At 35.1% G+C, this 15,004-nt stretch overlaps 1 protein-coding gene across 1 annotated transcript in view; it reads right to left on the bottom strand.

The window, feature by feature from the left end:
* Positions 1-15,004, bottom strand: part of PIGK (phosphatidylinositol glycan anchor biosynthesis class K) — a 110,869-nt gene that overhangs the window by 70,535 nt on the left and 25,330 nt on the right. The window contains exons 4-7 of the mRNA XM_032425659.1: positions 8,376-8,511; positions 6,586-6,697; positions 3,204-3,300; positions 752-869 (exon numbers count right to left, since the gene is read on the bottom strand). Coding sequence (XP_032281550.1) covers positions 752-869; positions 3,204-3,300; positions 6,586-6,697; positions 8,376-8,511 — 463 coding nt within the window. The remainder of the gene's footprint in view (positions 1-751; positions 870-3,203; positions 3,301-6,585; positions 6,698-8,375; positions 8,512-15,004) is intronic.

Below are 15,004 nucleotides of genomic sequence, written 5' to 3'. Positions count from 1 at the left end.
AAAGAAAGAAAGAAAGAAAGAAAGAAAGAAAGAAAGAAAGAAAGAAATATTGCTATTTGTGGCAACATGGATGGATCTTGAGGGCATTATACTAAATGAAGTAAGTCAGAGAAAGACAAATACCATATGATCTCACCTATATGTGTAATTTAAAACAACGAAAAGAACAAAAACCAACCTTATAGATACAGAGAACAAACTGGTGGTTGCCAGAGATGAGAGGTGGAGGATAGACCAAATGGGTGAAGGAAGCCAAAGGGACAAACTTCAGTTATAAAATAAATAAGACATGGGATGTAATGTACAGCATGGTGACTATAGTTAATAATACTGTATTGCATATTTAAAAATTACTAAGAAAGTATACCTTAAAAGTTCTCATCACAAGAAAGAAAAATTCTGTAACTATGTATGGTGACATTTTTTTTTTTTGGTCTGGTGATAAATGTTAACTAGACTGATTGTGGTGATTATTTTGCAATATATACAAATATTGAATGATTATGTTGTACACCTGAAACTATACAATATTGTAGTCAATTGTACTTTTATAAAATTTTTTAAAAGCAAAGCAGAAAAAAGAAGTATACGTCTAATAGCATCATTATAAGAAAATGTTTTAAATGCAATCAAAATTTCCTTCTAAGGTATTAAAAAGTCTAAGATATATTTATAAAGCATATAAGTGATTTCCAAAATAGCTACATATTCCAAAGACAATGCAGTTTACAAATGGGAAATATGCACCTACCGAGAGTGAATCTTCTCCCACTTGGCTACTAGCTAAAGCCATTATGTTAGGAGAATAGAATCGTTCATACATGGATGCTCCTTGACAAGTATCAATAATAAACAGTAACTCGTTGTAGCTGAAAGAAAAGTGGTACTATCTTTAACATGAATCATGCTGTTAGTCAAACATCAATATTTTTATAATACTTGCATAACAGAAGATGTTAAAATCATATCTTACTCATTTCATTAGTTAAAAATTTGTGAGTTTTCAGAATTCCCAATACAAATTTGATATTAGAAATATTAAAGCTATAATCCTGTCCAAGGAAACTACCTCAACAGGTTGTACTACAAAGTGGCTGCCCCAAATCTTTCCCCCTCCCTCATCTTGGCCACATGATTCAGAATCCAAATGAATACTCAATTCAAAAAACACTTATTTGCACCCCAGCTGTCCTAGAAAATGAGCCAGATTCAGGAAAAAACATATATGACTTAGTCACCATACTCAAAAAGCTTAAAATCTAACTGGAAGAGAGGAGAGACTTCATTTAACCAAATGGAATGTGGTAAGAGTTAAAATAGTTATTAGAGCCTATAATATGCCTGATCTTAAGCTGAGGATACAGCAGCAGTCCCTGTCTTCATAGAGCTTAGAGTCTAACAAAGTCAAAGTGCTCTAAGAGCACTGAGAAAGGAAGAGAGGGAACTGTAAAGAAAGGCATGTCAGAGAAAGGTGATGTCCAGCCTGAGCAATGAAGGGTGAGTTATTTTAACTAACAAAGAAAGGAATAGCACATTCCAGGAGAGGAAAAGGGCTCTACTAAGGCACCTAAATTTGAAAAAGTAGAATTGTTTCAGAAAAGGGGAATAGTACTATGTAGTTAGGATTTACAGTAAATTTGGGGAAATGGAGGAAATTAGTTTCAAAAAGGTAGGATAGGGTAGGGGGCGCCTGGGTGGCTCAGTGGGTTAAGCGGCTGCCTTCGGCTCAGGTCATGATTCCAGGGTCCTGGGATCGAGCCCTACGTCGGGCTCCCTACTCTGCGGAGAGCCTACTTCTCCCTCTCCCTGTCAACTCTGCCTACTTGTGCTCTCTATCTCTCTGTCAAATAAACAAATAAAATCTTTAAAAAAAAAAAAAAAGGTAGGGTAGGGTCAATCCATGTAGTATCCCATATGAAGTATGGATCTTATCTTGTAAGTCTGAGGAAGCCAACCAGGGCTTTTTTTAAGTGAAAATAACATAATTGGCTCTGTATTTAGAATGTGCTGCCTAGCTGGTGAAACTAGGGAGCAGATACGTTTTTCAAAGGTTTCTCTCAGACACTGGATCTAGGTAAACAGCTAACATTGCACCTAGAAAAGAAAGCAAGCAATCTTGGGCCACAATATCTAAGCAGGTGATAAAAGAAACAATTCATATGACATATTTGTTCTCAGACAAAAATCTGTGGAGGCCCCTGAGGATCAGAAACATCTAAGGTTATGAGGGGCAGTACAGTGAAACAATTCAGAGAGCTCTACGACTGGAGCACTTAGGAATGAGTCCCAGTGTTGGACTGGCAGGTTACTGAATCTATTTATGCCTCAATTTACTCATGTGTGAAAATAGGAATAATAACAGTATATACCTCATGGGGTTGTTATTGAAATTAAATGAGACAGCATATATAAAACAGCGCCTAGCACCTAGTATACATCCTAGTATACATTAAGATAAAACCAGTACCTAGCAAAAGCTTCCCTTTGACACTTCCATTCATTCTGCTTATACATGTAATTCAGTATTTACATTTAATTTGTAGAAGAGTCGTATACACGTTTCTCTTTTCCACTAGATTTTAAACACTGTGAAGGCAGAATAAGCATCATATTCCTTCCTGCACCATGTTTTTAGAAGGTAACCCATAAGTGTTTATTGAAGGTAATCAAGTTAAAAGCACTTCTGCTGCTTTATATTCACTCACGTTCATATGACAACTTTCAACTAGAGAGGTGCTTACCATGGATTACTAACAATATATCATCCTTAATGTGAGTTAGGTTACAAATATTATATTAATCATAATTTCAGCACTTTTTCCAAAGAAGAAATAATGTATTGCTATCACGTAGAGCGTCAGAGAATGTACAAAAAATAACAATAGGCTAAAGTTGGAAAATAAATATATGTTCACAATCCCCCTACATAACGGGGAACTTGATTGGTGGGACTCTTATTTCCTCCAAAAACATTGCTAAATAACAGAGAGATGACCTTAAAAGGTTAACTTTTTTTATGCTCTTTAATAACACCTAGGTTTCTTTTAAAAATAGTTCAGTAGAAATAACAAACATAAATCTAAAAGAGTTGAAGAAGTTATTAAAGTAAGTTAAAATCTCATAAAATAGGATCTACAAATCTACTAACCATGGAAAAATTAGGTACTAATTTATCTTATGAAAAGTAGTCATTTGCTAATTACCGTCTTTTTTGCCACATTTGCTCAAAAGCATCTGCAAGTTCTATGTTGGTAATTTCTTCAGAATCTTGAAATTTCAAGAAACCATTTCCACCATGTCCTTGTAGAAAGAGTCAAAAAGATCAAATACATGCATTTTTTCCAATGCAAACTGCATACATCCAGATATAAACATTTACTCATTCATGGCAATATTTTAATATCATTTATTTTATACTCTAAAATGTAAAGTACTATGAAAACAAAAAAAATAATTTTCTATTACACCAATTAAAAATGGAATCATGATAGACTGTGCAAAAAATAGCAGATATAATATCTTCACAAGTTCTTCTATCATTCCATTCTATAAAAGCACATTTATATTTTTGCACTGGCTCCATTATTATGTCAGAAGTGAGTTTCTATAGATAAATAATTTCCCAAATACCAGGCAAACATTTTGGTGAGAAAGGGGTTGCAAACACTAGCTGGTCCCATAGTATGCTAGTACTACTCACAGTGTATACTTGGAATGCTATACTACTAGGAAGTGTTGTTCTCACATATAAATTTTTACTACCGTCAACCACTGTCCCATGAGAGCTGACCAGAAGACTGTGACATTTAGAATGCATGGATAGAGCCATTCTGTCTGGATTCAAATGCTAGCTTTGCCACTTAATGACTGGGTTAACTTAGGTAAATAACTTAATCTTTCTATGCCTCAGTTTCCCTCGCTGTGAAGTAAGAAATATGTCGGCACCATCATTAGCATGCCTATAAAGCTCCTTTGTGTGGATTTTTTGAAGGTACTTCCCACAGGGCATCAAAATAGAAAAATCTGTCTATTTCAGTGGCCCCTCTGAATATATGCAGTTCTGTGAGCTCAAAAGTGATTAGTAATTATGTCTCTCTTCCTCCCATTAGAACTCTATGGCAGGGCACACAGCTTACTATGTGTAAACATATACTAGATTGCAGCTCCCACTCAACCCCGTAGCCATACACTTATTGCAGTGCACAACCCACACAACTATATATCACAGCACCTAAATCTTTGGATTGCTGTAAGGATGAAATGAATTCATACACACGCTGATTTACAATATTGCCTGAGATAAAGTAAGCCTCATTAAATATTAGCTATTATCATTTTAATTGTCAGCCCTCCTACGCTCTTACATGGGTTGGCAAATTTTCTGTAAAGGGCCAGGTAGTAAATGTTTTAGACTTATGGGCCATACAGTCTCTGTTGCAACTACTAGACTCTTGCCATTGTAGTGTAAAAGCAGCCACAGACAATATGTAAAACAAATGGATACAATTGGTTCTAATACAACTTTATTTCTAAAACAGGCCACCCTTCCATGGGCCACAGTTTATCAAATCCTATCTTTAACTACTGGAATTTCTTCTGTACCTGGAGTTATCCTGAAAGAGTATCCAAAGACTTAGAAAAAAAGTTGTATAACCTTTAGTTTAGTATATCAGATAAAGCTATACTATAAGACTGTACTTCATAATATTTGCCACAAATGCTTGAAAATTTCTTATAACTGTCAGAAAAACTAAAATGAAAATTTTCCTGACTTAGCTCTGCTAAGTTAATTTATAAAGTTTATAAATTAATTGAATTTGAAAAGCTGTAAGTAAATGCAACATGATAGACAAAGAAAAGTAAACCACCAAGTAGAAGTCAGTAACCATCCTGCTGTGTGACATCTAAAAACCATTCTGCAAATGTTTTATCATCGGTTGAATGGAATGCCCTCCGAAAACATTTTTAAATATTGTTTGATCAACATTCATATGTACTGAATACCACCATAAAACAGAGCACTAGAAATAAAAAGGTGAAAACCCCATTATCAATGACATCTTGGAATTCAAAATCTAATGAAGGCAATAAATATCCAAACAAGAAAGTAGTTAAGTTAAATGCTCACACAGAAACTACAGATTAACATGGGAGTGCAAAGAGGAGAGCCTACACCAGCCAAGGAGGTAAGAAGTGTCTCTGGGCATTATAAAATATATACCAGGACACTTCTGAGGGAAAAAGGAAGCAATATTAATGATTACATTAGGATAACAGGTGTAAACGACAACTGTCCCAGGCAATTGGAGACATAGATCAACCTAGGCTTACTGAGGAAAATCACCAAAGGAAGTGACTCCTGAGCTAAGACTGAAAAGAGAAGGAATAATCAGGCAGACAAAGTGAACTGAGAAGACATCAATAAACAAAGGCAATAGCTTTAGTAAATGTTTAGAGGACAGAAACAGTCCTAGGAGAAAATTAGAGAAAGTGCAAGAACTAAAATGAAACAAATAATATCACTAAATAACAGTATGTATTATTATATATATTATATATTATATATATAACTAAATAAATAATAAAACTAAACTATATTATGAAGACTTTATCTCCAATATTCCTCAAAGTATAGACAAAAGACTATTACAGCTTCTATGTGGGGAACATATTAAAAAATGCAGTTTCAGGGGGCGCCTGGGTGGCTCAGATGGTTAAGCATCTGCCTTCAGCTCAGGTCGTGATCCCAGGGCCCTAGGATTGAGCCCCATGTCGGGCTCCCAGCTCAGCAGGGAGTCTGCTTTTCCCTCTGCCTCTGCCTCTCTCCCCTGCTCATGCTTTCTCTCTGTCTGTCTGTCTCTCTCTCAAATGAATAAATAAAATCTTTAAAAAAAAAAAAAAAAGGAAAAAATAAAATGCAGTTTCAGGCACCTGGGTGGCTCAGTCGTTAAGCGTCTGCCTTCAGCTCAGGTCCTGTGATCAAGCCCTGCATCGCTCCCTGCTCAATGGGAAGCCTGCTTCTCCCTCTCCCACTCCCCCTGCTTATGTTCCCTCTCTCGCTCTCTGTCAAAAAATAAATAAAATCTTAAAAACAAAAAAATGCAGTTTCATAAGCCCCACCCTGAACCAAAACTAAATCAGAATTTTAAAGACCTGAGTATCTGCATTCAAATAATCTTTATACACACTAAAATATAAGACTCCATCAACCGGAAACCATTGTAAAGTTTTACGGAAATCAAGCACAGATTTGCAATTTTTATTAACTACTTTAGTAGGATGATTAACAGGAGACAAAAGTGAAGGCAACAAGGCTATAGCAGAGATACTAAATAAAAGGTAACAAGCTTTACCAGGGTAATAGTAAAAAAAAAAGAAAAATAGAGATAATAAACTGAGGGACAGTATAAAATGTTATACTGTCTCCAAATATCATTTCAAATTGTCATATGAGAAAAGAGAACTACAAAACAAATTATTTTAACCAAAATTCATTTAAGGTGTTTAAATTTCTTTCCATGAAGATTTCTTCTTGAGGAGAGTCACAATATATTCTATTTCTAAATATCTAAATTCTCAAATTACCTGTCATATAAATAAGAATATTGCTTCTATCATCAGAAAGAAGACGTTTTGAACGAGGAGTACTAGGTGGGATCCTGCCAGTTAATACCCGTAAAAAATTCTCCACAGTTACCTGAAAAAAAAAAAAAAGAAGAAGAAGAAATCAGGGGATGAAACAGAACCAGGGGAAACGTAATTAATTTTTTTTTTATTTTCAAAAGCATTCCTTCTTCTTTCTCTATATGTTACTCAGCATAAAGTGAAAACAAAGCATAAAGCGAAATATAACTCAATTAAAATATATTTATTTAAATATATACCTCAAAGTTAACTTGCTTCCATTAAATACTAACAGCTAACGAAACTATCCTGGGGAAAAATCAGTTAATTAAATTTAAAACTTTAAATGCTATGCAAAATACTGCCCAAAATTTAAAAATTATTAATGTCTTCATAGGTAATTCTTTGGGAAAATACAAAATAAAGAAACTTGTAAATAAATTCAGCAACATTATAACTATTGCAGTTGACTGGTACAACTACCTAGTGAATTCTAGATAAACCTTGAAAGATAGGTCCATAATGAATCATAAAAATAAAACCATAAGGATAGTTCCATAAATAATCCCCAAATCGTGTAACTTTGATTTTTTTAATGTATTTTGTTACTTAAATTTTGTTAGGGTTATCTTCAACATGTAAAAAATTCATCACACTTTAAACCAGATTTCCCAACCTGGAATTTGTGGACCTCTAGGATTCTTCGAAAGCATATTTAAAGTCATATTACCCAGATCTAAATTTAAAAGCAGAAAATTTATCTAGCTTTCTTGTTCAACTTTCCCCTAGATCATGAGTATATAAATTATATGTGTATGTACGTGTTTCTGTGCACATGTGCATTATGTTCGGTTTATATTTTTCCCCAGAAAACAGCAAAATGCTAAATGTTTTAATAGGACTTCTTTTTGGTTTATATTTTATGATGACTAAATCAACAAGTAGAACGTCCAACATTCATACACATTTAATTACTGAACAAACATTTCTGAGTGCCTTCAAAAGCTAGGTACTTGCTAGGTATAAGATACATAAGACATAGGCCACATCCTCAAGGAGCTAACAGGCTGGGAGGAGATAGATAAGATTTTAAAATCGCTTCAAAACAGGTCTGGGAACACAGAAAATTGTCTTACTTTTGGTAGGCTTGGTAAAAGGGGAAGGATTATTGAGGAAGACTTCACCAAGGAAGATTTCAAATTTTAAACATCTTCACTACCTATTAAATTTAAAATGAAGTTTCAAAGGGGAAAATACAGTATAATCCCATTTTTCAAATTTATATTTTAATTTTTAATCATATGCATAAAAACATTGGAAGCATATCAAAAGTGATTACCTCTAAGTAGTGGAATTACGGGTGAGTTTTTTGTTAATCATTTTAATTTTTCCTCAATATATATACTAAATATACAAAACTTGAAATTTTAGGTCAAATACGAAAAGACAAACAATGCATTTACTGTTAAAAAAAGTTGATACATTTGAAACCTCACTAAAATACTCTAATATAAAAGCCAAGATAAAGTTGTCCTATCCTAGATACATATATGAAATGTTCATGCTGTGTTAGTTTTACTCATGTATTGTTTCCTTAATATGAACTCCAGAGACAGAATTATATTCAAGGCTTCAGTGACAATTATGTACAAAGTCTAAAGAAATAAAAATAAGACTATTCTACCACTATTTTAGAGTTTAAAAGTATGATAACTACATTTCAAAAATGTTGCTAAATCAAACATTGTTACCTCATAACTTCTATAATCCACTTCCACATCATCTCCATACACATTTAGTTCCATATTCTTGTGACTAAACACCGTAGCTGGTTTGGGATTTCTAGGGTTGCATGCCATATCGTCTGCAAGCATCAGAACAATGTGACTAGAAAAAAAAAAATTCCAGTAAATATGCTACTTAAACCAGTAAGTTAGAGCAGACCCATTTTATCTTTATCATGAGGCAATTATGTTCATTCTTTCCATTAAAAATAACTTAAAATAATTATTGAGTACATATTTAAAAAGAGCTTTTTAATTGTTTTCATATCCTAATGTAGTATAAGCTTTAAAGCAAAGAAATTAGAGCCATCTGGCATGAATTTATCCACAGAACTTGAAGTTACTAACTTAAATTTTTCCCAATATAGTGTATTTTATGCCCTAGAACCAAGGGAAGTTGAAGGAGCTAACACTGTCTTCCCCATTTTTTTTTTAATTTTAGTAATATTTGACATTCTTAAGACTTACAGAGTCCATATTAAACTATGATATTGCAAAGAAATTAACTTTCAGAACCCCGAGTGCTTAAGTATGAAAACATGCACGTGCAATCAGGGTGCCACAGGAACACACCCCCAGCCCAGTCACTCTTCACTGGCTGCACTCCACCTCCCTAAGAGACTAGATACTGAAATAGCTCCCTCCCTGGCTTCCTGCTTCCACTCCTGCCCTCTTACAGGTATTTTCCTTATAACTACCAGAGTGATCTTTCTGAAATAAGTCAAATCATTAAACTTTCTCACTTAAAATCCTCCAAAGACTCCCTATTATAATTAAGGGAAAACTGAAACTCCTTTCATGGTCTAAATGGCTTACTTAATGTGGCTTCTGTCTACCTCTCTAACTGCAGCTCCTACCACCCACATTCACTGTGTTCCTTCCACACGGGCCTTTCTGTTTCCCAAATATGCCAAGCCTTTCCCACTTTAGGGGCTACTCACCAAATAAATTTAGACTTCTCCCAAATCTTCCTATCATCCCAATCTCAGCTGAGCTACTCCATTCTCATTACGTGTTTTATTTTCTACAGTTCATTTATGAATTTGAAATCCCCATCATCTCCTACCGCCACCCCTACTGGAATATAAGCTCTCTGAGGATAGGGGCTTTCTCTATCCTGTTCACCACTGTATCACTCACACTCGGGCTTAGTAAAAGAGCCTGGCATATAGTTAAGTGTTCAATAAATATCTTGTTGAGTGAATGAAACATTTTCATTTTTGCATATATTTTCTTTGAGAGAAAATTATAAAATTTATCTTAAATACTTTTAATCTTGATCTTACCATTAAAAGTGGTGAACATGAATCAGGCAATTCTACCATATACTTGAGCTTCCCAAACATAAGGGAAAAATTAATGTGGTATACATAATTAGTTTGGTAGGAGATAGCAAGAAGAAAGTGTTCTGCTGCATATGTTCCAAATACATTAAAGTTCAAAACTGAAACATTGTGATTTTTCTTGAAAATTGGCTAGATTTCTATTTTGAAAGGGTTCCAACTCTGCCGCATTCAAAGATCAGATCGTCAGCTGTTACTGATTCATGCTCACAGAATGGTGAAAGTTATTCCTCTTAAAATGGAAAATATATCTTTTCTTTCTTCATAACTTAAGATGACTAACTTACATTAAGTTATTATCAATCACCTTTTTTGTTGTAAGCCACTATTAAATAAGATTGAGGGCGCCTGGGTGGCTCAGTTGGTTAAGCGACTGCCTTCGGCTCAGGTCATGATCCTGGAGTCCCGGGATCGAGTCCCACATCGGGCTCCCTGCTCAGCAGGGAGTCTGCTTCTCCCTCTGACCTTACCCCCTCTCGTGTTCTCTCTCTCATTCTCTCTCTCTCGCTCTCAAATAAATAAATAAAAATAAAATAAAATAAAAAATAAAGAAGATTGAACTAATCTCCAAATCTCAATATAAGAGTATTCCTTTAGGCCATTTATTTAACAGTTATAAATTTTAATCTATGAAATTAAGTGATCATTCAATATCTATACAATGTCAATGTCATAAAGAAGTAGGAATTTCAGCTTAAAATTATAAATTTGGGGTGCCTGGGTGGCTCAGTAGTTAAGCATCCAACTCTTGGTTTCAGCTCAAATCATGATCTTAGGGTCGTGGGATCAAGCCCCACATCATTCTGGCTCCCTCCTGGCTCTGTGCTCAGTGGGGAGCCTGCTTAGGATTCTTTCTCTCTTCCTCTCCCCCTGCCCCTCCCCCTGCTTTCTCTCTCTCTCTCTCTCTAAAATAAATAAATAAATCTTTAAAAAATCATAAATTCAATCAATATTTTTCCTGCAGATAATTCTGAGCCTCCATATAAGTACTATAGCCCTCGGTTAACGTAACATTTTTAAAAAGCATTTCATTTGTGGATAATCAATTAGAAAAACAGGACTGGAAACAGATGATTTCAAAGGTTATTCAACTGTTCAGGGATCAGATCTTATATTTAAGACCTTGCCAATAAATATTCTTCGAACATCAGTTACTATGAGATCTAACTTGTTGACTCCTTAAAGTGTCTTTTTCACTTGAATATCCAGTTAGCATCCCAGCAGTTATTTAAGTCTTTACTGAGTGGGTATTAAATCAATCACTGACCAAAGAAAATAAATCTACACTGAAGACATACTACTACATTCCTATAAATAATGACAGAAACTTGCTTTGTATCTTATTAAAATTAAGACAAAATCCCTCAAATATATCCAATTGATACAAGAATATGATATTCTTACAGTCTGGCAATCTTATACTACCATGTGTGATGACTCAACCCTCACACTCTATTCAAGGCCCTGCAAAACCTACATCACACCACAAAGCATATGGCAATATGGCCTTCTCTCAACAAAAAAACAAAAGAAAAAGTGAGCACAGAAATTGTATAAAGTTCAAACTGGGTTTGAATCCAAACAATATGTCGGTTGTTTATATGAGTTTCCACATATTTTATTTTTATTTTTTTAGAGAGAGAGAGAGTACAAGCGGGGAGGGGAGGGGCAGAGGGAGAGATAATATCTTAAGCAGGCTCCGCTCTGTGCTGAGCCCAAGGGTTCAATCTCACAACCCTGAAATCATGACATGAGCCAAAAACAAGAGTCAGACACTTAAACAACTGAGCCACCCAGGCCCCCCTCCACATATTTTAAATCACGCATTCCTGTTAGTTAAAAAAATACAAAGACATACCTATATATATCTACTAATTTGTACATCGTATGTATTTGCTACTTTAAATATATATAATGAGTATTAGTGAAGCATAACTTCTTTCCTTTTACAGATTAAAAAAAACTACTAATATTCTCACCCCTTACCACTCTTTGGTATCTGATTTAATACCTTAATCAAGAATACCTTGATTGTGCTTATATAGATTTTAAGGACAATTAAAATAAAAATGAAATTTTAAACCTTCTCAAAGAAAGAAGGCATGAAGCACATTTGAGAAACATGTGGGAGGAAAATGGTCTAAAATAAATAAATTCCATTATGTTTGCCAAACATTAAAGGAACAGGTAAACCCTGCATCAGGCTGCTAGGCCATTCTTTTACTCACCTCCCTAAAGTTCTTCCTTGACCCAATCAGGAACCAGGAACCAATGGGTTAAAACAAAACTAAAAAAAGCCCATTTTATTTATTTTTTATTTTTTTAAAAGATTTTATTTATTTGAGAGATCGAGAGAGAGAGAGAGAGCACGAGCAGGGTGGAGGGCAGAGGGAGAAGCAGACTCCCCACTTTGCAGGGAGCCCGATGTGGGACTTGATCCTGGGACTCCAGTATCATGACCTGAGCCGAGGGCAGACACTTAACTGACTGAGCCACCCAGGCACCCAAAAAGCCCATTTTATTTTATTTTTTTAAAATATTTTATTTATTTGACAGAGAGAGACACAGCAAGAGAAGGAACACAAGCAGGGGAAGTGGGAGAGGGAGAAGCAGGCTTCCCACCGAGCAGGGAGCCCGATGTGGGGCTCGATCCCAGAACCCTGGGACCATGACCTGAGCCAAAGGCAGATGCTTAACAACTGAGCCACTCAGGCACCCCAAAAAGCCCATTTTAAAAAGATGAGTAATCTTTCACTTCCCTACACCATTAGAGTGTGACATTTCAAAAAGCGTAACTCTTCATTTATTAATAGACTGGTATTACCTTAATAAAAATTTTTCACTGAATTAAATTTAAATAAATTACTGTGTTGGTAAAAATGTTTTTTAAATGTTCACTTAAAACTACTTTCCACTCTATAGCCATGCTACTAACCAGGTATTTAACCTGAGAGCATCTTTAGCTCCCAGAGCTAGGACACCAGGCTTATCTTCAGTAATATCAACATCCCAGTGTAGAATAGCAGCTGAAATTAAGGCAGCAGGAGATCTGAGAATCATAGGGATCTTTGATGCTCTCTTAAATATCTGGGTTTCTGCTCATAGGTGTTGGGTTTTTTTTCCCCTGACATAAATTATTCAGGATACTCTGTAGATTATTGCTTCTGTAGCAATGTAGTGACTGTTGGACCAAGCAAATTCAACAAATTTTGTTGTATAATCATTAGCTTGATGCCAGGATAATTTACTTTTAGGCTTTTCTCCTCCTTTTATTCCATGCCTTGAGGAATTTCCAAGTTAACAAATCTCATCACCAATGTACTATGAAACTAATCATAACAAATCTGCTAGCCATAGGTTCTAGACCATTAGGATTTTCTGAATTACTTTCAATTTGCCAAATGTCAGACAACTGGCGTTACTAGACTACAGGATGCCAAGTATTTTATACTTATATTATTAGAAATAAAACTCAAAAACTGCATTGCAGAGACAGGAAATTAACAGTAGCAGACACATCACATGAAGGTAGAGCTAGCTAGTTATAGGTTCATGTATTTAAAGTCACATGTGATTTAGTATAATAATAGAATTTATTGGGCATTTGGTATATATCTCAAGCACTACACTAATAAGATAAGCACATTACAAGAACTATCTCATACATTATTTCCAAAATATGTATTATTATCGTCCCTATTTTACAGCTTATGAAACTGAGGCACACAGAAGTTAAGTAACATGTCCCAGGTCACACAGCTAGTAAATAGAAGAGTTCAGATTCCAGCCCAGTTTGTTTGACATGATCATTTATTTGCTTTTAACAATCCTGTATTACCCTTAAATTATATGAACTAGGATTTGGAAGAATATAATGATGTGTTTTGTTTTATATTGATAATTTAATCAACTCAGGTAATTAAGGTAAATGCATAAACTCATTATTGCTGTTCAATATTTATAGCACATAACTGACATAAAATAAGCCCTTGAAATTCTAAATGGAACCATCCAGAGACCTTAGCAAACTTTCAAATTAAAGAATAGCACTAAAGCATATAATTTCTCCTTTAAATGTAGTAAGGTATAACTTAAAATTTTAAGTGCCCACTTAAATGCAAAAATTGGAGAACAGAACTTCAAAGAGGTACAGAGGTTAATGTCCTACACCGTCTCCAATCAACTCCCCGAAGCCCCTGACTCTTTTCTACAGAAAGGCAATGGGATTACATCCTGCTGCTGGCTCTTCCCTCACCAGGTCTTTCAGCCACCAAGCCTGACATTTTCACTCTCAACCATCTGCACCTGCACCTATAGCCTATACCTAAGTCTTCACTGCTTCATCTCTGCTTCCAAACACTCCCCAATCTTAACGACTCTTCCTATAATGGGGGAGGGGGCAAGCAGCAGAGCCACCTCACCCATGCCCTTCCCCTTTCCCGTAGGCAATTTTTTTTTTTATCTCTTCCCATTTTCCATTGCTCAACTTCCCACTAACTAGTTTACTGACTTACTCAAGCACACCAGCCTCAAGGCTTGGAATTCAAATCTGTACATTATATTACCCAAATTACAAGTTACTGCATTTCTCCACCATTATGGATGGCTCACAGAAAGGTCAAGAGTCAAATAAAGAATGTTGCATTAACGAATGCCACTGACCAAGCATAACCTATTTTTGTCAAAATACATAGGATAAAATTTTTTAAAATCTTGATATACTGCATACAGTCCATCAAAATGGGAATCAATATGTGCAGTCTTTCACATATTCCCATGTTTAACAGAAATTTTACTTTTGTTATTTTTCTAGTAATGATCTGTACTGATTTAGTCAGGTCTCCCCAATTCAACCACTTTACATATCTTGGAGTCTTGCTTAGCACCAGTAGATTTTAACAGTCTATATGTAAAATTTTTAGAATGCTATAAGCACTCTCCTAGTACTTGACCACAACGCCTGAATGGCAAATTTTGACTGAAAAATACATGCAAATATCCACACTATGTCTTCTCTGGTACACTTCCATTCTCAAATAACAAAAAAAATTAAAAGGCCCTCTTAACTTTCTCTGGGCATTAAGCAAAAGAGTTTAGATATTCTTTTCATCAAGAGGACTTGGATGGCTATGCTTCTTCTGAGTTATCAGTTTTATCATTTATTTAAAAAATCTACTTGCCAAAGGATGAGATATAGAGACCAAACACTGGTGAAGAGTATTTTGCCACCACTTCGCCCTTCAATTTGATCAT

The sequence above is a fragment of the Phoca vitulina genome, unplaced genomic scaffold (assembly GCF_004348235.1).
Source record: "Phoca vitulina isolate PV1807 unplaced genomic scaffold, GSC_HSeal_1.0 scaffold2, whole genome shotgun sequence".
Lineage (NCBI taxonomy): Eukaryota > Metazoa > Chordata > Mammalia > Carnivora > Phocidae > Phoca > Phoca vitulina.
This window is presented reverse-complemented; position numbering and strand designations above follow the sequence as displayed.